This window comes from Macaca mulatta, chromosome 13, assembly GCF_049350105.2.
Source record: "Macaca mulatta isolate MMU2019108-1 chromosome 13, T2T-MMU8v2.0, whole genome shotgun sequence".
Lineage (NCBI taxonomy): Eukaryota > Metazoa > Chordata > Mammalia > Primates > Cercopithecidae > Macaca > Macaca mulatta.
In genome coordinates this window covers 69,398,896-69,424,593 of record NC_133418.1, presented here as the reverse complement: position 1 = coordinate 69,424,593, position 25,698 = coordinate 69,398,896, and the positions used below count along the sequence as shown (strand labels likewise).

The 25,698-nt window shown below is 39.2% G+C and overlaps 1 protein-coding gene across 10 annotated transcripts in view; it reads right to left on the bottom strand.

Annotated features, from left to right (window-relative positions):
• Window positions 1-25,698, bottom strand: part of CLHC1 (clathrin heavy chain linker domain containing 1) — a 68,033-nt gene that overhangs the window by 30,680 nt on the left and 11,655 nt on the right. For 6 of the 10 annotated variants that reach the window (XM_077959610.1, XM_015112371.3, XM_028831672.2 and 3 more), the window contains 6 exons: window positions 21,842-22,029; window positions 17,050-17,183; window positions 13,766-13,967; window positions 13,540-13,652; window positions 13,069-13,153; window positions 10,392-10,498 (listed from right to left, as the gene is read on the bottom strand). In XM_077959610.1, coding sequence (XP_077815736.1) covers window positions 10,392-10,498; window positions 13,069-13,153; window positions 13,540-13,652; window positions 13,766-13,967; window positions 17,050-17,183; window positions 21,842-22,029 — 829 coding nt within the window. The remainder of the gene's footprint in view (window positions 1-10,391; window positions 10,499-13,068; window positions 13,154-13,539; window positions 13,653-13,765; window positions 13,968-17,049; window positions 17,184-21,841; window positions 22,030-25,698) is intronic. The other 4 variants (XM_077959613.1, XM_077959615.1, XM_077959614.1 and 1 more) reach the window with 1 other exon arrangement.

Genomic DNA, 25,698 nt, shown 5'->3' with positions numbered 1-25,698 from the left:
TGGCTCCCGATGGTATCTCTGGAGCCACCCAGGCCCAGGGAACTTGCTACCATGGAGGGAAAAAAACAAGCCTGGATGGCTTCACCACCTGTTGATGTAGAGCCCTAGGCCTTCAGCAAACTAGGAGGTAGCCATGTAGTGGTTACAGTGGGCCTTGGACAAGACCCAGTGCTGTGCTGGCTTCAGGTCTGACCTAGTATACTCCCAGAGCTGGTGACCACAGTGGTGCTAGTGTTCCACCCCTTCTCCAGCTCCAGGGAGCTCAGCACGGATCTGAGGCAGTCTAGCTCACAAGGACCGCAACTTGGAGAGACTCCATTTTGGGGGAGAAAGTAATGGAAAAGAACAAGAATTATCTGGCAATCCAGAGAATTCTTCTGGATCTTATCCAAAACCACAAAGGTGGTACCTCTAATGCAGATATAGTTGCAGTAACCAAAAACTTAGATCACAACACCCAAGTATCCCTGAATATCTGAAAAGCCTTCCCAAAAAGGACAGGTACAAACAAGCTCAGACTGAAGACTACAATAAATACCCAATTCTTCAATGCCCAGAAACAGATAAACATCCACAAGCACCAAGACCAACCAGGAAAACATGATCTTACCAAACGAACTAAATAAGGTAACAGGGACCAATCCCAGAAAGACAAAGTTATGTGACCTTTCAGGCAGAGAATTCAAAATAGCTGTTTTGAGGAAACTCAACAAAATTTAAGATAACACAGACAAGGAATCCAGAATTCTATCAGATAAATTTAACAAAGAGATTGAAATAATTAAAAAGAGACAAGCATAAATTCTGGAGTCGAAAAATGCAATTGACATGCTGAAGAATGCATCAGGCCGGGCGCGGTGGCTCAAGCCTGTAATCCCAGCACTTTGGGAGGCCGAGACGGGCGGATCACGAGGTCGGGAGATCGAGACCATCCTGGCTAACACGGTGAAACCCCGTCTCTACTAAAAAATACAAAAAAAAAAACTAGCCGGGCGAGGTGGCGGGCGCCTGTAGTCCCAGCTACTCGGGAGGCTGAGGCAGGAGAATGGCATAAACCCGGGAGGCGGAGCTTGCAGTGAGCCGAGATCGCGCCACTGCACTCCAGCCTGGGTGACAGAGCCAGACTCCGTCTCAAAACAAAAACAAAAACAAAACAAAACAAAACCAAAAAAAGAATGCATCAAAGTCTCTTAGCAGCAGAATTAATCAAGCAGAAGATTAGTGATCTTGAAGTCAGACTATCTGAAAATACACAGTGAGAGGAGACAAAAGAAAAAAGAATAAATAAGAATAAGGCACATATTCAAGATCTAGAAAATAACCTCAAAAGTGCAAATCAAGGAGGTATTGGTCTTAAAGAGGAGGTAGAAAGAGAGAGATGGGGTAGAAAGTTTATTCAAAGGGATAACACCTGGCCGGGTGCGGTGGCTCACACCTGTAATCCCAACACTTTGGGAGGCCGAGGAGGGCGGATCACCTGAGGTCAGTAGTGTGAGACAAGCTGGGCCAACATGGCAAAACCAAGTCTCTACTAAAAAATACAAAAATCAGCTGGGTGTGGTGGTGCACCTGTAGTTTCAGCTACTCAGGAGGCTGAGCCAGAAGAATTGCTTGAACCCAGGAGGCAGAGGTTGCAGTGAGCTGAGATCATGCCACTGCACTCGAGCCTGGGTGACAGAGCGTGACTCTGTCTCAAAATATTCAAAAGAAACAAAAGGGATAATACCAGAGAACTTTCCAAACCTAGAGAAAGCTATCATTATTCAAGTACAAGAGGTTATAGAACACCAAGCAGATGTAACCCAAAGAAGACTACCTCAAGGCATTTAATAATCAAACTCCCAAAGGTCAAGGATAAAGAAAAGATCCTAAAAGCAGCAAGAGAAAATAAATGACATACAATGGAGTTCCAATATGTCTGGCAGCAGACATTTTAGTGGAAACCTCTCAGGCCAGGAGAGAGTGGCAGGACATGTTTAAAGTGTTGAAGAAAAAAAAAAAACGTTTACCCTAGAATAATATATCTGGCAAAAAATATCCTTCAAACATGAAAGAGAAATAAAGACTACCCCAGACAAACAAGCTGAGAGATTTCATCAACATCATACTTGTCCCTTAAGAAATGCTGAGGTGGCCAGGTGCAGTGGCTCACACCTGTATTCCAGCACTTTGGGAGGCTGAGGCGGGAGCATTGCCTGAGCTCAGTAGTTCGCAACCAGCCTGGGCAACATGGTGAAACCCCCTCTCTACTAAAATACAAAAAAACTAGCTGGATGTGCCAATGTGCACCTGTAGTCCCACCTATTTGGGAGGCTGAAGCAGGAGAACTGCTTGAACCCAGAAGGTGGAGGTTGCAGTGAGCCGAGATCATGCCACTGCACTCCAGCCTGGACAACAGAGCGAGACTCCATCTCAAAAACAAAAGGAAGAAGGAAAAAAAGAAATGCTGAGGGGAGTACTTCAATTAGAAAGAAAAGGATATTAATAAGCAATAAGAAAGTATCTAAAGGTACAAAACTCACTGGTAATAGTAAGTTCACACAAAAAAGACAGTATTATAACACTGTAATTGTGTGTGAATTACTCATATCTTAAGTAGAAAGTCTAAAAGATGAACTGATCAAAAATAATTACTATAAAAACTTTTTAAGACATTGACAGTACAATAAGAAATAAACAGAAACAACAAAAAAATTAAAAAGCTAGGGGACAAAGTTAAAGTGTAGAGTTTTTATTAGTTTTCTCTTTGTTTTTTGTTACTTTTTTGTTTGTTTATGCAATCAGTGTTAAGTTGTCATCAGTTTACAATAATGGGTTATAAGATATTATTTGCAAGTCTCATGATAACCTCAAATCAAAAAACATACAACGGACACTCAAAAAATAAGAAGCAAGAAATTCAAACATACCACCAGAAAAAAATCATCTTCACTAAAAGAAAGTCAGAAAGGAAGAGAAGACCATAAAACAACCAGAAAATAACAAAATGACAGGAGTGAGTCCTTACTTAACAATATCAAGTGAATGTTAACAGACTAAACTTTCCAATCAAAAGACATAGGGTGGGCCAGACACAGTGGCTCACATCTGTAATCTCAGCACTTTGGGAGGCCAAGGCAGGAGGATCACCTGAACCCAGGAGTTCATGGCCAGCCCAGGCAACATGGCGAGATCCTGTCTCCACAAAAATTTTAAAAATTAGCCAAGTGTGGTGGTGCATGCCTGTGGTCCTAGCTACTTGAGAGGGTGAGATGGTAGGATCACTTGAGCCCAGGAGGTTGAGACTGAAGTGTGCTGTGTTTACACCACTGCACTAAAGCCTGGGTGACAGAAAAAGATTGTCTTAAAAAAAAAAAAAAGTGATTGAATGGATAAAAAAAATAAGACCCAATGATCTGTTGCTTACAAGAAACACTTCATCTTTAAAGACACATATAAACTGAAAATAAAGGAATGGAAAAAGATATTCCATGCAAATGGAAACCAAAAAAGAGCAGGAGTAGACAAAATAGATTTCAAGATAAAAACGATAAAAATAGACAAAGAAAGTCATTATATAATGATAAAGGGTTAAATTCAACAAGAGGACCTCTTGTTGAATTGCATATATATTCAACCATTATAAATATATATGCCCCTAACACTGGAGCACCCAGCTACATAAAGCAAATGTTATTACAGCTAAAGAGAGAAATAGACCCCAATACAATACTAGTTGAAGACTTCAACACCCTCACTTTCAGCATTGGACAGATCATCAAGACAGAAAATCAATGCAGAATCATCAGACTTAATCTGCACTATAGACAAAATGGACCTAATAGATATTTACAGAACATATCACCCAACAGCTGAAAAATACACATTCTTCTTCTTAGCACATGGATCATTCTCAAGGAAAGATCATATGTTAGTCCACAAAGCAAGTATTAAAACATTCAAAAAATTGAAATAATATCAAGCATCTTCTCTGATCACAGTGAAATAAAACTAGAAATCAATAATAAGAGGAATTTTTGAAACTATACAAATATGGGAACTAAACAATATGCTCCTGAGTGACCGGTGGCTCAATGAAGAGATTAAGAAAGAAATTTAAAGATTTCTTGAAACAAACAACAATGGAAACACAACCTACCAAAACCTATGGGATAACAATGAAAGCCGTACTAAGAAAAAAGTTTATAGCTATAAGTGCTTACATCAAAAAAGAAGAAAAACTTCAAATAAACACCCTAATGATGCATCTTAAAGAACCAGAAAAGCAAAAGCAAACCAAACCCAAAGTTTTCAGAAGAAAAGAAACAATAAAGATCAGAGCAGAAATAAATGAAATTGAAATGATGAAAACAATTATAAAAATCAATGAAGAGTTTTAAAAAAAAAGTTGACAAGGCCGGGCGCGGTGGCTCAAGCCTGTAATCCCAGCACTTTGGGAGGCCGAGACGGGTGGATCACGAGGTCAGGAGTTCGAGACCATCCTGGCTAACACGGCGAAACCCCGTCTCTACTAAAAAATACAAAAAACTAGCCGGGCGAGGTGGTGGGCGCCTGTAGTCCCAGCTACTCGGGAGGCTGAGCCAGGAGAATGGCGTAAAAACCCAGGAGGTGGAGCTTGCAGTGAGCTGAGATCCGGCCACTGCACTCCAGCCCGGCGACAGAGCGAGACTCCGTCTCAAAAAAAAAAAAAAAAAAAAAAAAAAAGTCGACAAACCCTTAGCCAAACTGAGTAAGATAAAAAGAGAGAAGACCCGAATAAATAAAATCAGAGATGAAAAAGGAGACGTTACAACCAATACCACAGAAATTCAAAGGAGCATTATAGGTTACTATGAGCAACTATATGCCAATAAATTGGAAAACCTAGAAGAAATGAATAAATTCTTAGACACATACAACCCACCAATACTGAACCATGAAGAAATCCAAAACCTGAACAGACCAATAAGTAATGAGACTGAAGCTATAATATAAAGTTTCCCAGAAAAGAAAAGCCCAGGACCTGATGGCTTTACTACTGACTCTACCAAACATCTAAAAAAGAACTAATACGAATCCTACTCAAGCTATTCCAAAAAATAGAGGCAGAGGAAATACTTCTAAACTCATTCTACAAGGCCAGTATTACCCTAATACGAAAACCAGACAAAGATATATCAAAAAAGAAAACTCCATGTCAATAATTCTGATAAACATTGATGCAAAAATCATCAACAAAATACTAGTAAACCAAATCCAGTAACACATTAAAAAAATCATTCATCATGACCAAGTGGGATTTATCCTGGGGATGCAAGGATGGTTCAACATACAGAAATGAATCAATGCAATGTATCATATATCAACAGAATGAAGGACAAAAATTATATGATAATTTCAAGTGATGCTGAAAAAGCATTTAATAAAATTCAACATCCTTCATGATAAAACCCATAAAAATATCTGGGGATAGAAGGAATATATCTCAACATAATAAAAGCCATATATGACAGAACCACAGCTAGAATCATACTGAATGGGAGGAAACTGAAAGCCCTTCCTGTAAGATCTGGAACACAACAAAGATGCCCACTTTCACCACTGGTATTCAACATAGTACTGAAAGTCCTACTTAGAGCAATCAGACAAGAAAAAGAAATAAAGGGCATCCAAATTGGAAAGGAAGAAGTTAAATTATCTTTGTTTTCTGATGACATAACCTTATATTTGAAAAAAAATCTAGCCAGGCAAGGTGGCTCATGCCTGTAATCTCACCACTTTGGAAGGCCAAGGCATGTGAATCACCTGAGGTCAAGAGTTTGAGACCAGCCTGACCAACATGGTGAAACCCTGTCTCTACTAAAAATACAAAAATTAGCTGGGCGTGGTGGCAGGTGCCTGTAATCCCAGTTACTCGGGAGGCTGAGGCAGGTGAATTGCTGGAACCCAGGAGGCGGAGGGTGCAGTGAGCTAAGATTGCACCATTGCACTCCAGCCTGGGGGACAAGAGCAAGACTTCATCTCAAAAAAGAAAAAAAAGTGAAAGAAAAAAATCTAGAGACTCCACCAAAAAACTATTAGAGGCCAAGCATGGTGGCTAATGCATGTAATCCCAACACTTTGGGAGGACACAGCAGGCCAATCACTTGAGGTCAGGAGTTCAAGACCAGACTGGCCAACATGGCTAAACTCCGTCTCTACTAATAATACAAAAAAATTAGTTGGGCCTGGTGGTATGCGCCCATTGTCCCAGTGACTCAGGAGGCTGAGGCAGGAGAATCACTTGAACCTGGAGGCGGAGGTTGCAGTGAGCTGAGATTGCACCACTGCATTCCAGCCTGTGTGATGGAGTGAGACTCTGTCTCCAAAAAAAAACCTATGAGAACTGATAAACTCAGTAAAGTTGAAAGATACAAAATCAACATATAAAAATCATTGCATTTCTATATGCCAACAACAAACAATCTGAAAAGGAAATTTTAAAAAGTAATCCTGCTTATCATAGCCACAAATTAAATACCTAGAATTAACCAAAGCATTGAAAGAGATCTATAATTAAAACTATAAAACATTGATGAAAGAAATTGAAGAGGACACACAAAAAATGGAAAGATATTCCATGTTCATGGATTGGAAGAATCAGTACTGTTAAAATATCTATACTACCCAAAGCAATCTACAGATTTAATGCAATCCCTATCAAAATACCATGAAGTTCTTCGCAGAAATAGAAGAAACAACCCCCAAAATTATATGGAACCACAAAGACCCAGAATAGCCAAAAACCATCCTAAGCAAAAAGAACAAAACTGGAAGAATCACATTAGCTAACTTCAAATTATACTACAGAGCTATAGTAACCAAAACAGCATGGTAATGGAATAAAAACAGATGCACAGACCAATGGAACAGAATAGAGAACCCAGAAACAAATCCACCCACCTATAGTGAACTCACTTTTGACAAACGTGCCAAGAACATACACTGGGGAAAAGACAGTCTTTTCAGTAAATGGTGGCAGGAAAACTGAATATCCATATGCAGAAAAATGAAACTAGGCCCCTATCTCTTGTCATATAAAACAATCAAATCAAAATGGATTAAAGATTTAAATATAAGACCTCAAATTATGAAACCACTACAAGAAAACATTGGGGAAATTCTCTAGGACATTGGTCTGGGTAAAAATTTCTGGCATAATACTCCACAAGCACAGGCAATTGAAGAAAAAAAATGGACAAATGGGATCACATCAAGGTAAAACGCTTCTGCACAGAAAGGATACAATCAACAAAGTGAAGAGACAACCCACAGAATGGGAGAAAATATGTGCAAACTACCCATCTAACAAGGAATTAATAACCAGAATACATAAGGGACTCAAACAATTCCATAGGAAAAAAATCTAATAATCTGATTAAAAATAGGCAAAAGATGGCCAGGCACAGTGGCTCATGCCTGTAATCCCAGCACTTTGGGAGGCCAAGGTGGGTGGATCACCTAAGGTTGGGAGTTCGAGACCAACCTGACCAACATGGTAAAACCCCATCTCCACTAAATATACAAAATTAGCCAGGCGTGGTGGCGCATGCTTGTAATCCCAGTTACTAGGGAGGTTGAGGTAGGAGAACCACTTGAACCTGGGAGGCAGAGGTTGCAGTGAGCTGAGATCGTGCCATTGCATTCCAGCCTGGGCAACAAGAGAGAAACTCTGTCAAAAAAAAAACAAAACAAAACACTTGATCATTAAAAAGTCAGGAAACAACAGGTGCTGGAGAGGATGTGGAGAAATAGGAAGACTTTTACACTGTTGGTGGGACTATAAACTAGTCAACCATTGTGGAAAACAGTGTGGCAATTCCTCAAGGATCTAGAACTAGAAATACCATTTGACCCAGCTATCCTACTGGATATATACCCAAAGGATTATAAATCGTGCTGCTATAAAGACACATGCACAAGTATGTTTACTGCGGCACTATTCACAATAGCAAAGACTTGGAACCAACCCAAATGTTCATCAATGATAGACTGGATTAAGAAAATGTGGCACATATACACCACGGAATACTATGCAGCCATAAAAAAAGATGAATTCATGTCCTTTGTAGGGACATGGATGAAGCTGGAAACCATCATTCTCAGCAAACTATCGCAAGGACAAAAAAACCAAACACTGCATGTTCTCACTCATAGGTGGGAATTGAACAACGAGAACACTTCGACACAGGAAGGGGAATATCACTGTTGTGGGGTCGGGGGAGTGGGGAGGGATAGCATTAGGAGATATACCTAATGTAAATGACGAGTTAATGGGTGCAGCACACCAACATGGCACATATACACATATGTAACAAACCTGCACATTGTGCACATGTACCCTAGAACTTAAAGTATAATAAAAAAAATTTTTTTTTAATTAAAAAAAGGGTAAAATAAATGGCAAAAGATTTGAATAGACATTTCTCAAAAGAAGACATACAAATGGCAAACAGGCATATGAAAAGGTGCTCCACATCATTGATCATTAGAGACATGCAAATCAAAACTACAGTGAGATATCACCTCAGCCCAGTTAAAACAGCTTTTACCCAAGAGTCAGGCAATAAGAAATGCTGGCAACGATGTGGAGCAAAGGGAACCCCTGTACACTGTTGGTGGAAATGTAAAGTAGTACAACCACTATGGAAAACAGTTTGGAGGTTCCTCAAAAAGCGAAAAATTGGGCTACCATACGATCCAGCAATCTTATGATTAATGCAACGCTATTCACAATATCCAAGATTAGGAAGCAACCTAAGTGTCCATCAACAGACAAATGGATAAAGAAAATGTGGTACGTATAGGCAATGGAGTACTATTTAGTCATAAAAAAGAATGAGATCCTATCATTTGCAACAACATGGATGGAACTGGTGGTCATTATGTTAAGTGAAATAAGCCAGGCACTGAAAGACAAACCTCACATGCTCTCATTTATTTGTGGAGTTAAAAATAAAAACAATTGAACTCATGAACATAGTAGATGGATGGTTACCAGAGGCTATGAAGGGTAGTAGGAGAGTTGGGTGGGGGAGGTGGGGCTATTTAATGGGTTAAAAAAAATAGTTAAATTGTTAAAATGGCCATACTGCCCAAAGCAGAGAAATCTACAAAGCAGGGAACTACAAAACCACAATGACATACCATCTTACACCAATCAGAATGGCTATTAATAAAAAGTCAAAAAACAACAGATGTTGGAGAGGATGTGGAGAAAAGGGAATGCTTATACATTTTTAGTGGGAATGTAAATTAGTACAATCTCTATGGAATACAGTATGGAAATTTCTCAAAGAGCTAAAAATAGAACTACCATTCAATCCAGCAATTCCACTACTGGGTATCTACCCAAAGGAAAAGAAACCATTATATGAAAAAGACACCTGCACTCGTTATGTTTATCATAGCACTATTCACAATAGCAAAGTCAGAGAATCAACCTAAGTGTCCATCAAGGGATGACTGGATAAAGAAAACACATACACACACAGAAACACACACACACACACCACCGAACACTACTCAGCCATAAAATAAAACTGAACGCCATTATCCTAAGTAAAATAACTTAGGACAAGAAAAGGATGAGAGAACTAGGAAGTAGTGGGAAGAGAGGGATACTGAGGGGCATGAGGGAACTTTTGAGTGATAATCTCATGGGTGTATGCATATGTCAAAGGTTATCAAATTGAGCCGGGCGCGATGGCTCATGCCTGTAATCCCAGTACTTTGGGAGGCCAAAGTGGGCAGATTGCCTAAGGTCAGGAGTTTGAGACCAGACTGGCCAACGTGGTGAAACCCTGTCTCAACTAAAAGTACAAAACATTTAGCTGGTTGTGGTGGCACACACCTGTAATCCCAGCTATTCGGGAGGCTGAGGCGGGAGAATCACTTGAGCCCGGGAGGCAGAAGTGGCAGTGAGCCAAGATTGCACACTGCACTCCAGCCTGGACGGTAAGAGTGAAACTCTGTCTCACAAAAAAAAAAAAAAAAAAAAAAAAAAAAAAACTTACCAAATTGTGTACTTTAATATGTACAATTTGTTGTATTATGTCAATTTACCACAAGGAAGCTGTGTTTTAAAATAATGTGGAGCAAATTTGACAAAATATTAACATTTATTAAATCTTGACAGTGAGTACGTTGGTGTTAATGTTTCTCCATACTTTTCTATATACTTAAAATCGTTCATAATATAATTTAGAAAATCTAATCAAACCCCTAATGTTACTGCTAAGCAAACTGAGTAAATGGTAGAGAGAGGGCTGGGGCCTAGACCTCTAGACTCCCAGTTTAATGCTTTTTTCATTTTATGAGAGAAAAAGTAGTAAATTTGCATACATATATAAGGTTCAGAGAGAAATGCTTACCCTTAAATGTATTCATTGTGCCAATGTTTCGAAGAATTCTTCTAGGACTGTTTGCTGCATAACAAGCTGCCTTTTCATATTCACCAAGTGAGATTAACTCATTAAATCTATAGGCATCACATTTTATAATGTGTTATAATGACACAAAAAGAGAAAAAACTGATTAGAAATGTTTAATACAGACCAAATATAGTGGCATAAAGATATGGAAAAACAAAAAGGAATTCTAATAAACTGTAACTAGAATCATTCACCCTGTAAGATGTTCTCTGAAATCTTTCTCTAATATTCTGTTGGGTTTTTTTTAAGTCTCAGAATAAAACTCCCACCTGCTAGCTAACTTTGAACATGATCCTAAACTTTATTCCTATAGCACTTACAGCAAGCCATAGAGAATGGAAGAAAGAACTTGAATTTATTATGAACTCAGATTTTTTTCCCCGCATATCATTTCCACATGAAAAAGTACTGGTATCAGAGGAAAGAAGGGCAATCTACTTAGAAATGCCACCTGAAGGAAATACTAATTGAAGACAGAAGCTGCTAAATTGGGCCGGGCGTGGTGGCTCACGCCTGTAATCCCAGCACTTTGGGAGGCCGAGGCGGAGGGGATCATGAGGTCAGGAGATCGAGACCATCCTGGCTAACATGGTGAAACCCCGTCTCTACTAAAAATATTTAAAAAAAAAAAAATTAGCCAGGTATGGTGGCATGTGCCTGTAGTTCCATCTGCTCAGGAGGCTGAGGCAGGAGAATCACTTGAACCCAGGAGGCGGAGCTTGCAGTGAGCCGAGATTGCACCACTGCACTCCAGCCTGGGCCACAGAGCTAGACTCCATCTAAAAAAAAAAAAAAAAAAAAAGAAGCTGCCAAATTGGAGATCAAGAGGTGTCCTTGGTATTCAGAAGCCTATGTTGTTCTGCCAGGCAACAGGCTCCCAGTCAAAGATTAACACAAGAAGGAAAGATAATAGTTAAGATAACTTAAGCCTCTACTCCTCTTCCTATGGCAAAAGGTCTTCAAATCAGTCCTTACCTCACAATTAATAAAACTAGGATAAACAGAAGTTACATAGTGCTGCAAATGAATGTAGAGCCCCAGGCGGAAAACCTACTAAAGTAATATTAAGCAAAATACATAAAACTTTCAATCTCAATGAGGGTTTTTCTCTCATATCAAACTGTCAGACTTAGAGAAGCATTACAGTGTAAGGAAATAACATGAGCTTTTGTGCTCTCCCCAAAATTATCTTTACCCCCTTCTTTTTACCATACCAACCTTCCAATTAACAGTTGAAAACTGTTTAACATATAAAGACCAGGAATATTACATAGGTTCATTACAGATAAGCCTTATAGCCTGTGAATTAACCTCTTAAAGAATATAGTCTTACTATGTATTAAAAATGTTTAAAAATGCACGTGCATGTTAAACACCAAGGGAGCAGCTGTGTGGGGAAAAAAGGAGGGAAAAGGAATTGAAGACAGGAGGAATGATACACAGCGGGATGTTAACTATAACAAACTTCTACAAAAACAGCTGAAGCAAATACTGCAAAATGTTAACTTCTTGCTAAATTGGTACACAGAATAACATTTTGTTAATGTTATTCTCTGTATTTTTATGAATACTTGAAAAGATTTGATAAAAGTAATATTTGATAAAAAGTAAACAAAGTATAAAAAAGGATACAGTCTTAAATCTCTTTAATTTTCTATTATATACTATATATAATAACTTAAGTATTAGGGAGAAATATGCCTTCTTAATAAGTCATGGGATAGAAATAATGAGAAAGAAAGGACTGAATTGGCTAGAATAATCTGAATCAGGAAGACATTCTCAAAAACATTTTGTAACATCAGGTTGATAGCTAGGAAATGTAAGAAAAATACAGGTTGAGATTCCCTTATCCTAAATGCTTGGGACCAGAAATGTTTTGGATTTCAGATTTTTTCATATTTTAGAATATATGCATATACATAATGAGATATCTTGGGGATGAGACCCAAGTCTAAACACAAAATTTATATTTCATATATACCATATACACATAGCCTGAAGGTAATTTTGTGTAATACTTTTTTTTTTTTTTTTTGAGTCTTGCACCATTGCTTGGGCTAGAGTGTGCAGTGGCACAATCTCAGCTCACTGCAACCTCTGCCTCCCAGGTTCAAGCAATTCTCCTGCCTCATTCTCCCTAGTAGCTGGCATTACAGGCATCCGCCACCACGCCCAGCTAATTTTTTGTATTTTTAGTAGAGATGGGGTTTCACCATGTTGGCCAGGCTGGTCTCGAACTCCTGACCTTGTGATTCACCCGCCTCAGCCTCCCAAAGCATTGGGATTACAGGCGTGAGCCACTGTGCCCAGCCGGTAATTTTATATAATACTTCTAATAATTTTGTGCATGAAACAAAGTTTGCATACATTGATTCATCAGAAAACACAGGTATCACTATCTCATGTCAGTGCTCAAAATTTTTTGGATTTTGGAGCATTTCAGATTTCAAATTTTCGGATTAGGAATGCTTAACCTGTATAAATAAAACATATCAACATTATAATCCTCTTATCTCCTCTGAAAAACCTCCTAGATTCCCAATGTGGTATTTTATTCGCAAAGAATCTATGAAAAAATATAATTCTGAAAAATTAAAGCTTTTAAAATAGTTGCCTTTCAATGTAGTGAAGCATAATTTCAGCTTCTTTTGCCCTGTGTGGATCATCTTCCATTAGTTCTTCAACAATGCCTTGGTCACCTGTAAATATTGAAAGTACCACTGGAAGATATTTAAGGTTACTTATCAATAGAAAACAATAAACATACATGTGTTTAATACCAACAACTTATTGCTATAGATCCTAACAGCATCAACCTCTTCCAAAACTTAGTGGCCTCCTCCTCCCTTTCCTCTTTATGTTGATGTACATTTTCAGGCATTCTGTCTTTGGCTCACCAAGTCTATTCTTTACTAATTACCTGTTAGTTAGCTGTTGAAGGAAGGAACCCATAGGGTAACAGAGAACTAGCTGAAGTATGTTTTTGCTTTTTTTTAACTCGGCCTAAGAAAACCCCATTCTAACTTTCTAGGGGAAAAAAATGTCTTCCATTATTGCTACTAATTTAAAAATATAGATAATCTACCTTGTAAATATTTGGTTTTCTGAATTTGCTCCACAAAGTCTTGAAATGGGCTGCTCATATCAGATTTTACCCATGAAGTAAGTGCCTGTGAAATTATCTGCAGTCTTTGATGACTATAAAGATAAAAAACGTCAATAACATACTGAGCCTAAAATCAAATGGTGGAATATTAGAATAAACACAAATAAAACTCCAAACTTCAAAAACCTATGATCAACTTCCATACCAAAACTGTAACTTTCTGTTCAGATTTTCAGCTACATCTCGCCGTTTTAATAACACAATCATTTCTTCATCTAAATCAGACTTCCTCTGAGCTGGCACATATTTTATCAACATAGCTTGTTTAATTTCTGCATATTTATCTTCAAGATGTTTCATATATTTAGTGAGAGCATCTAGATTCATGGATTCTTGGAGAGTCATGCCTATGGGAAAAGGGAACAAATCAAACAGGCCAAGCCATGTGTGGGACGTCTGTGTTCAAAGAGCAAGTCTTAGAAAGACAGTTCACTATGTTAAGAAACAATTTAGAAATGATAGTATGTACTTACAGCTTACTGAACATAGGTAAAATTAGCATAAACTTGTAAATGGCTAGCAGGTTATTATTGATTGATTGATTGATTGTATAGAGACAGTCTAGTCTTAAACTCCTGGGCTCAAGCAATCTGCCCACTTCAGCCTTCCAAAGCGCTGGGATTAAAGGCGTGAGCCACTGTGCCAGGCCAGGCTAGCAGTTTTATTTTAATTTATTTTATTTTTATTTTTTTTGAGACAGAGTCTCACTCTGCTGCCCAGGCTGGAGTGCAGTGATGTAATCTTGGCTCACTGCAATATCCGTCTCCCAGTTCAAGCGATTCTCCTGCCTCAACTTCCTGTAGTAGCTGGGACTATAGGCGCGTGCCACCATGCCCGGCTAATTTTTGTATTTTTAGTAGAGACGGGGTTTCACCATGTTGGCCAGGATGGTCTTGAACTCCTGACCTCAGGTGATTCACTCACCTCGGCCTCCCAAAGTGCTGGGATTACAGGCATGAGCCACCACACCCGGCCTCAGGCTAGCAGTTTTAAACATTATCAATGAAGACTCAGTGAAGACTGAGAACACACAAACCTTAGCATCTGAAAAAAATTTTTTTAGTGATTTCATTAACATACCCTGAAGACCCCTAAATATCACTCTTACTCAGTAACACCAAGAGCTTCTGCCTAACAATTCAGGATTTGTCAACTGATTTCTCTCTAAACAAATCTCTCATTACCCTATTATAGCGAACCCCAGAGTAATCAGTTTATTATTCCCAACACAAATATAAATGCCTGCCAAATCTTCAGTCCTCTCTCTCACTGTCCCCTCTACTTATTATTCCTCTCTCTCTTTCTCTTCAAATGCCTTTGAGAGAGAGAGAGAGAGACTCTCACAGGGTCTACCCAGGCTGGTCTCAAACTCCTGGGCTCAAGAGATCCTCTCACTTCAGCATCCCAAAGTAATTACAGGCATGAGCCACTGTGCCCAGCCCTAAATAATCTTCCTTTCTCATCTGGGCCAATTGTTGACTTCAGTACATATCACAAAATACTCCTCCTCCAAAAACTTACCTGAATTGATTCTACTTGATTTTAACCAGTCCCTTACCCAGAATCTTCTCAGCACTTAGTCGCAATTTGCCAGTTATACCGTACTTATTAATGTGTATCTTATTCATCATTTGCTAGTCACAATTTTATATTTGAAAGTGAATCTAGGCCGGGCACGGTGGCTCACGCCTGTAATCCCAACACTTTGGGAGGGCAAGGCGGGTGGATCACAAGGTCAGGAGATCGAGACCATCCTGGCTAACACAGTGAAACCCCGTCTCTACTAAAAACACAAAGAAATTAGCCAGGTGTGGTGGCAGGCACCTGTAGTCCCAGTTACTCGGGAGGCTGAGGCAGGAGAATGGTGTGAACCCAGGAGGCGGAGCTCGCAGTGAGCCGAGATCGGGCCACTGCACTCCAGCCTGGGTGACAGAGCGAAACTCCGTCTCAAAAAAAAAAGAAAGTGAATCTAGTCCCCACTTTTATGAAACACAAGATGATTATTCAACCTCAGTTGAAATCCTCTAGTATAGAGTAGCTCATTACTTCAAGACATAGCTTCTTCCACCGAGACCAAATCTGGCTTCCTAAAATTCTACCTATTAATCCTGCCTCAGAATAAACACTAGCCAAAATCTTTAAAAGTTTGGAATACCATTATGTATTCTCAAAGTCTTTCTTTTTTCCAGGATGAATATTTGTAATTCCTCTATCCACTCATCGTAAAAACCTCTCCATATCCTAGATGAATTCCAGGATATACTACAATTTCTTAAAATATGGCAACAGTATTATGCTGAAAATGTGGAAGCAGTGAATGCTGACATCAACATGAATCAACAATATCCACCAGAACTTAATACACTACAGTTTACTTTATATTATACCAATGGTTCTCAAACTTTAGAGTGCATCAAAAAAACCTGAAGTGGCTGGGCACAGTGGCTCACGCCTTTAATCCCAGCACTTTGGGAGGCTGAGGCGGGTGGATCGCTTGAGCCCAGGAGTTTGAGACCAGCGTGGACAACATGATGAAACCTCGTCTCTACTAAAAACACAAAAATTAGCTGGGCATAGTGGCACACACCTGTAATCCCAGCTACTTGGGAGGCCAAGGCACAAGAATCGCTTGAACCCTGGAGAGGGAAGTTGCTATGGGCCGAGATCACACCACTGCACGCCCAGCCTGGGTGCCTGAGAGAGACTAGGTGTCAAAAAAAAAAAAAAAAAAAAAAAAGAAAAGAAAAAGAAAAGAAAATCCTGAAGGACTTGTTAAGACACTGCTGAGGCCGGGCGCGGTGGCTCAAGCCTGTAATCCCAGCACTTTGGGAGGCCGAGGCGGGCGGATCACAAGGTCAGGAGATCGAGACCACAGTGAAACCCCGTCTCTACTAAAAATACAAAAAATTAGCCGGGCGCGGTGGCGGGCGCCTGTAGTCCCAGCTACTCAGGAGGCTGAGGCAGGAGAATGGCGGGAACCCGGGAGGCGGAGCTTGCAGTGAGCCGAGATCGCGCCACTGCACTCCAGCCTGGGCAATAGCATGAGACTCCGTCTCAAAAAAAAAAAAAAAAAAAAAAAGACACTGCTGAACTCCACCCATCGAGTTTCTGACACAGTGAAGTCTCTGATCTGATGGGAACCATGAATTTGCATTTCTAAGAGGTCTTTAGGTGATGCTGACATTGATACAGGAACCACACTTCAGGAGCCACTGCATTACACTTTATATAACCCAGCTGACTGAAACTCAATCTTTTACAGTTTGTTTTTCCATTCCCTTGAATCTACCTAGAGTCCTGACTAAAATTGTGTACAACACACATGTGCAAGATGCACATACATCAGCACATTTATAATAATGCGTGGCTTAGGTAAAAAATTGGAAATAATCAGGATTTCTCTCAAATATTTTAAACAAAATACAATACCTGGAATAGGTTTTGAAGGATCTTTGGAGAAAGTACAATATTTTACTTCTTTCGTGTCATACGCTGCCCTAGACTGCTTGATTTGATCTATTTGAGATTGAATCTTCGAGGAATTATTTTCAATAATCCTCATTCTGGAAAACAGAAAGGCTTTATTATGTCTTTCAACTAACTTAATTCTTGAACCACAAAACCTCAAGTAAAACAGTTTAAATCATTACTTTATTTTGAACCATTATGGACTAGGTGAAATGCCCTGAAAAAGTTATCTAGCCTCACAAATGAGGAACAATTTTCTTTCTGAGCATCAATAAAATCTCATACTACGATTCTGAACCCTACTGGAAATTCATAAGTGCTAATCACAATAATATGGCCACAAACTATTCTCTTTAGCAGAAAATTACTTTTATAATTTAAAAATTCTTTTGGTAGGTAATTATATTAATTTCCTGTGGCAACTGTAACAAATTACCACTAACTTGGTGACTTCAAACAACAGAAATTTATTCTCTTACAATTCTGGAAGCCAGAAATTCAAAATCAGTATCACCGGACCAAAATCAAAGTGTTGGCAGAGCCATGCTTCCTTCAGAATCTGTTCCTTACCTTTTCCAGCCTTGGGGCTGCAGGCATTCTGACTTTATCACTTCAGTCTCTGCCTCTGTGGTCATACTGCCTTCTCCTCTGCCTGTGGCAAAGCTCCTATTTCCCTCTTATTAGGACATTTATGATCATATTTAGGGCTTACTTTTATAACCTCCCTGTATCAAAAACTTTAATTACATCTGCAAAGACCCTTTGTCCAAATAAGGTTAACATTTAGGGGTTCTAGAGAGTAGGACCTGATGTCTTTGAGAACTGTTATTCAGCCCACTACAGTAATTTTGACCCTAGAGCTAGAGGAAGGACAGCACTTCCCTGAGATAAAACTAAGTTTACCTAGAAATGAAAATTTTGAATACCAAAAGGTAGTATAAACTTTTCTTAAGCATTATTTGAAGTTTTCTTCCTAGTTACGTTGGCCCAAGGGAGAAATAACATATTAAAATACACACAGAAAAATTATTTTTGACACTTGTTAAAGCATGGTAAGGAAGACTTTTTTCAAGAGGGGCCATGCCAATAGGTACAGGAACCACTGCAACGGAGAATGATTGGATTCAATCTGAATATGACATGGTAAGTGGGAATTTATAGCTAAGGAGCAAGGTGGGGTCAGTGGATGACAAATTACTAAAAGAAAACATGAGATGTGAGGAGAGATTCTGGATCAATGGACCTAAGAGGATTCCTGTTGAAGGCAGGCCACGGTAATTAGACATCACCTGGAGGATGGTTCGGGGATCACATGTCATGGATGGGGAGTTCTGGCTAAACTTACTTTACAGGATTCTTGCTAAAACGGAATGGTGCAGAGATGAATGTAGAAGTCCAAAAGTCGGGCCTAGTTGAAAAGGGTTCAGGGAAGCCTGAGTAAAATTTGATCAGGAAGATAATTTTTGTCAATATATAAATGTCACAGTGTTTTTGGCAAATTAAAAACAAGTTTGGGCCAGGCTCGGTGGTTCACACCTGTAATCCCAACACTTTGGGAGGCCGAGGCAGGCAGATCATGAGGTCAGGAGTTTGAGACCAGCCTGACCGACATGGTGAAACCCCATCTCTACTAAGAATACAACAGTTAGCTGGGTGTGATGGTGGGCACCTGTAATCCGAGCTACTTGAAAGGCTGAGGCAGGAGAATAATTTGAACCTGGAAGGTGGAGGTCGCAGTGAGCTGAGATCATGCCATTGCACTCCAGCCTGGATGACAGGGCAAGACTACGTCTCAAAAATAAAAAATAAAATAAAAAACAAGTTTGTCAGTAGATACTGCTGGCTGCTGCTTCTGATTATTATATAGTGTTCTTGGTAACTATTGATGGCTCAGAGTAAGAGCTTGCAGTATTAATGAAAGGATTGTGGGAATAAAATATCCACTGGCTTTATTCCAAATTGATTTGTGCTTATAAACGAAAGATATGTTAAAAAAAAAAAAAAGGCAGGTTTTCAAAAGAAACTGAAAGCAGATACTTGTACATGAATTTTCAGAGTGGCATTATTCACATAGACAAAAATGGAAACAATCCAAGTGTTGAAAAACAGATGAATGGATAAACAAAATGTAGTACATACATACAATGGAGTATTATTCAGCCATAAAAAGGAATTAAATTCTAATACATGTTATCACATGGATGAGAAAGTATCTAACTGTTGCTCCCTTCTATGCTAATTTTATGATCTCTTTTTTTGACAACTTCACTAAGATGAACCTAGTTGAGTATTTCTTAGTATTTATCATGCTTGGGATTCTTTGGGTTTGTTGAATCTGTGAATCCGTATCTTTCACATATTTTCAGTGTTACATTTGGTAAATGATGGATACATTATTTTTATAGATAATTTTAAGTCAACTTGGAAAACTATGCAAAGTTTGACCTCCATCTCTGGTAATATGACTGGCTAGATGCTGAGATAGATCTTCCTATTGGGAAAAAGTACTACATAATATATTTTTAAAAAATCTTTCCAAAAGAAAGTCAAAATCAGGGCAAAATCTAACAGAAGACAGAAAACTCGTAGCCATTATTTCTTCAAATATTGTCTGTGTCCCATATTCTCTTCATTGTAGAGCTGTGATTAGACATAATAATATGACCTTCTCACTCTGTCCTCCATATCGTTTTATAATAGCTTTATTGAGATATAGTTCACACACCTTAAGAATCATCCTTGTAAAGTATACATAATTCAAGGAATTTTAGTATAGTTGTGCAACCACAACCACTATTTAATTCCAGAACATTTCATTGGCCCAAAATAAACTATATACCCATCAGCAATCAGCTGAGTAAAGGGCAATTTTCCCTGCATTCCCAGGGTTGGAGCAGTTTACCTCTGGTTCACCCTACGATGGTATACCTAGCCTTTTACCATCCAGCTTTATATGGTGAGTGTTTCCCAATAGACTATACCATGTGGAGCGATCCTGGGCTTTGGTTTTTATTCTGCATGCGATAGTAAAAACTGAAAATTATGGTGACTAGTTTTGTAAAAAGTGTTCTCGGGGTCAAAGCAGTTTTAGTGCTCCACTTATCTTTTGTCTTCTGTTAGATTATGCCTTGATTCTGACTTTCTGATGCTTTTGGAAAGATTTTTGAAAAAATATATTATGTAGTGTTTTTCCCCAGTAGAAAGGTCTATCTCAACATCTAGCCAGCCATATTACCAGAAATAGAGGTCAAACTTTGCATAGTTTTCCAAGTTGATTTAAAATTATCTATAAAAGGCTGGGCACAGTGGCTCATGCCTGTAATCCCAGCACTTTGGGAGGCTGAGGTGGGCGGATCACCTGAGGTCAGGAGTTCAAGACCAGCCTGGCCAACATGGTGAAACCCCATCTCTACTAAAAATACAAAAAGAAAAATTAGACGGGCGTGGTGGCGGGAACCTGTAATCCCAGCTACTTGGGACACTGAGGCAGGAGAATCGGTTGAATCTGGGAGACGGAGGTTGCAGTGAGCCATGAGCCAAGATCACGCCATTGCATTCCAGCCTGGACAAGAGCAAAACTCCATCTCAAAAAAAAAAAAAAAAATTATCTATAAAAATAATTTATCCATCATTGACCAAATGTAATACTGAAAATATAAGACTACTCAACAAGATTGAGCATCTTATCCTCTCCCAGTAGGTTATTTACCTTTGTGAATAACAGGATTAAGTGCTCTAATTCAGATAGTAATTATGAAATTATACTATTAAATCTTCCATGGAGGAAATTACCTGGAGCAATTACCTGTATCCCTTATTTATTTTATTTTAGTCCTTTTTTTTTTTTCCCTTGAGATGGGTTCTCACTCTGTCACCCAGGCTGGAGTGCAGTGGTGCAATCGTGGCTCACTTGTCTCCATCTCTCAGGCTTAACCAATCCTCCCACCTCAGCCTTCCAACCAACTGGGACCACACCCAGCTAATTTTTTTTTGAACTTGTAAAGACAGGGACTCACCATGTTGCCCAGGCTGATCTCAAACTCCTGGGCTCAGGCAATCCTCCTACCTCGGCCTCCCAAAGTGCTGGGATTACAGGTGATGAGCCACCCTATGTGGACCCTCATTTTATGATACGACAATGTGCTTTCAATTATACTAAGAGGGGCAGGAGTGGTGGCTCATGCCTGTAATCCCAGCACTTTGGGAGGCCAAGGCATGCAGATCACTTGAGCTCACAAGTTGGAGACCAACCTGGGCAACATGGCAAGACCCCATCTCTACAGAAAATACAAAAATTAGCCTGACATAGCAAAACTCCACCTCTACAGAAAAAAAAAAAATACAAAAATTAGCCAGGTATGGTAGCTTTTGCCTGTACTCCCAGCTACTTGGGAGGCTGAGGTGGGAGGATCACTTGTGCCTGGGAGGCAGAGGTTGCAAGATCAAGCTACTGCATTCCAGCCTGGGCAACAAGAATGAAACCCTGCCTCAAAAAAAAAAAAAAAAAAAAAAAATATATATATATATATATATATACACACTGAGGTACTATAAGTTCTCAAACAAAAGTAATATTTTTAAATTGAAGTAAATAATACAGTAACTTTAAGTTACTAGGAGAAGGTAACATAAAAATGTGTCTTTTAAGTAAAATTGAAAAATAAGACTAAGAGCCACCGGCTAGAGTTACACTGCTAGTTATTATAATCAAGCAAGAACTACTATCTTTTGGGCTAGTTACTAAAATACTTACTTTGCTTCAAGTTGGATTGTTCTTTTCCTGTGATATACCAAAGCTGTAGGCTCTGCTGCCAAACCTTTAAGTTTTCCATGAAGACAAAATGCAGTTCTTCGGCCTTTCTTTATTGTCTCAATAAAGGCATCATATTCTTTTTTGATTGAAGTAAGAATGGATTTGTATGCAGTGACATGCTCTATTACCTGAAATATTATTTTTCTGCCTATGGTATTGATATTTTTTTCTAAAAGACTATGGATTGAAATTCTCACAAATAACATTATAGATTATTTTTAAAATGAAATATGATTAGCAATTAGAAATCTAAACTTTACAGCAAGCTCAAACATAATTGGACACTAAAGGCAATATTTACTAAATATGTGCTCTTTGTGGAACATTATGGTAGATAATGTGGAGTTTAAATATGAGAGGAAAAAATGACCACATTTTTGTTCTACTTGGTATGAACACATACATTATATGATTTCAGTTAAAACTAATACTAGTTCTAATTTTCCCAATTCTGAATCTTTTAAATATAATTCTGTATCTTCTCTTACTCCCTCCAAATCTAGTCTCTAACTTCATTTAAACCTTAAAATCCTAGATTCTCTTCACCTTCTTATTTTTCTAACCCATCAGCTCCTATTGGCTCATCAATATTCTCAATATCTAATTGCATTTCTAATCCCAGGATGTCATGTGCAACTGTGAAAAATCCCTCATCACTATACATTCATGGCTTCAAATGGTGTTTAGGCACAGAAAATCTCTGGAAGGATAACAGAAGAAAACAGAAACAGTGGGTGCCTGCAGAGAAGGACTGGAGAAGTAGAATCTGTGATGAGAAGGGCCAGACTTTCCATTGTACAATCTCCTGTACTGGTTTATTTATTCATTTTTTGTTAATATTATATATGCATTACCCATGCAAAAATAAAGAAATATTTTTAAATAAGTCAAAAAATAAAAATAGAAAAGTTATAAATAATGTATGGTTTCCAAGTTCTGCACATGAGGATTTCAGAGGGATTGATGAATACAGAGAATAGACAGGCTCAATCCCTAATTTTCTCAGAAAGCTGCAATTATGCTTCCTATTCCTTCTACATCTCTAGCCGCTGGTATCCCCCACTGGCTTTCTTTACCTAGGCAATATCTAGAAAAAATTATCTAGGAAGGCATCTGGTCTATCAGCAAATGATACAAGGAGATTATTGATCTCCTGGCAAGTGCCATGGAGATGACTACACTACCTATCCACCCATATCAAGAATCTTTAATAAAACGGAGGTCATCAATCTGTGGCTTTCCAAATTAAGTACCCTGTTGCTCCTGGCCATCTGCTTCATACACTCCTCTGATATGCTCCAACAATCCAAGACAGCTCATATACATTAATGAGTAGATAATAAATATGTAGTGGTATCATGATCAGCTCCCAAGTCTGTTTGCTAGAAGAAACAGATTTCAGAAGAGCACTCATGGGAACCTTTATGAATGCACAGAAAATACACTAAAGTAGAATATGCAAACTGGCACACCACAGGTTGAATACAGCTGGCAATTTTGCTTAACCAACAAAATATTTTAAAATTTAGGAAATTTCACCCCAAAACCACATTTTCAGCTTCTCTTGCAAACTCTGAAAAATCTACCTCCATGGAACCCCTATTCCTTAATGGCAATAATAGCTGGAGTTTTCGATTAGGTTGGTTTTTCATTTTACCACAATCCCCACCACTCCTTATTCTCTTATAGCCAGCCCACTTAACTCTTTTATATTACCTTGGTGGCCTCTGCAGGCATTTAAGTTTGAGAACCCTGCATTAAGGCTGCTACTAAATCCAAGAAAATAACCATAGCTATACTTACCAGTTACAGGGGTCTGAGGGAGAAGAGGTATGGTTTTCATTCCCCCTCAGCTCCTACATACGGATCTGAACTATTTGTACAATATGCTACAGGAACACAAAAGGTCAGCCACTTTACAGAGTCCAGCTACCTCCACAGCCCCGCTCCCCTTTTCTTTTTTGGTAGAGACAGAGTCTTGCTATGTTGCCCAGGCTGGTCTGAAACTCCTGGCCTCAAGCGATGCTCCTACCAATCCTCTCAAAGTTCTAGGATTACAGACACGAGCTCTTGCACCCAGCCGAGTAAGTCATCCATTTCTAAAAAAGCTCATTCTTCCAAGCTTTGGTCTTCTTTGCTTACTAGGTTTTTCATTCACCCTGCAATCCACCCCCAACTCTTGGTATGAGTTTCAAGTCCTCCTTGCTTTGATTCAGGCATGATTCTCCAGGTCAAACCATCTATCTTTGATTTTAAACACAATTTGGTATTTGTTCCCTGGTTCAAAGTACCCAGAGAGGCAAGCTGACACTTTTATCTTCTGCCCAACTAGTTCCTTTTAAGAGGGTAGGAAGATCAAAGAAGACAGTCATTAATAGTTCATTAATAATCAAAGGTGCTAAAATAATGTGAAAATGAAAAAGGTGGCCGGGCGCGGTGGCTCAAGCCTGTAATCCCAGCACTTTGGGAGGCCGAGGCGGGCGGATCACAAGGTCAGGAGATCGAGACCACAGTGAAACCCCGTCTCTACTAAAAATACAAAAAATTAGCCGGGCGCGGTGGCGGGCGCCTGTAGTCCCAGCTACTCAGGAGGCTGAGGCAGGAGAATGGCGGGAACCCGGGAGGCGGAGCTTGCAGTGAGCCGAGATCGCGCCACTGCACTCCAGCCTGGGCAACAGCGTGAGACTCCGTCTCAAAAAAAAAAAAAAAGAAAATGAAAAAGGTAAATTATCTGTTATCAAGAAGCTAGAAGAAAAGTTTCTCAAAGTACCAAATGACTTCCATTTCTAGATCCCCTCTCAGTCCTGAAGAACAGAATTCTTTACAAGGTAAAATTTACAATTATGTAATGTGCAAATAGTACAAATGGAAATCTTTTCTCCTCACTAGGAGAAAAGAAACAGGGACTAGAGACGTCAATATTATTTTCTATTTAACACTGTATGTTTTCTCTAGGAATTAAAGTTACCAACAATACCTCCAAAATGACTTCACTATAACTACATTAATGCAAAGCAAAGAGCTCTTCATGTAAGAAAAATTCTGACAAGTGTTAGCACTCGGGCATGCAAAGATACACGTTACAGTTATGACTTTGCTAATTTCACACAGTAGAGTCGCAGCATGACTCTTGATATTTATAAAACCTATTCAATACGTTATCTTTATTTAAACATCCATTCAATACATTCCTTGATAACTAAAACACCAAGAGCAGTACCATTGATCATAACGCATATAAAATGAAGCTAACCTGCCGATGTACCAATTCTAAAAGATAGATTTTCTGTATGATATAAAAGGAAGGAAAGGCCGGGCACGGTGGCTCACGACTGTAATCCCAGCACTTTGGGAGGCCTAGGCGGGCGGATCACAAGGTCAGGAGATCGAGACCATCCTGGCTAACACGGTGAAACCCGGTCTCTACTAAAAATACAAAAAATTAGCCGGGCGTGGTGGCGGGCGTCTGTAGTCCCAGCTACTTGGGAGGCTGAGGCAGGAGAATGGTGTGAAGCCGGGAGGCGGAGCTTGCAGTGAGCCGAAATCGCCTGATTGCGCCACTGCGCTCTAGCCTGGGCCACAGAGTGAGACTCCGTCTCAAAAAAAAAAAAAAAAAGGAAGGAAGGAAAGACTGTTTCTCTCTATTACTCCTATGATTATGTATCAACTTTCCTTATTCTGGTAGGTATATATCACTATCATATGCTCACTTTCCCTTAGAGTGAGGCACTAGGTTTTTATTTAGAGGAGAAATAAGAGTCATAGTGTATAATGTTTAAAAATTAAAAGACTGAGTT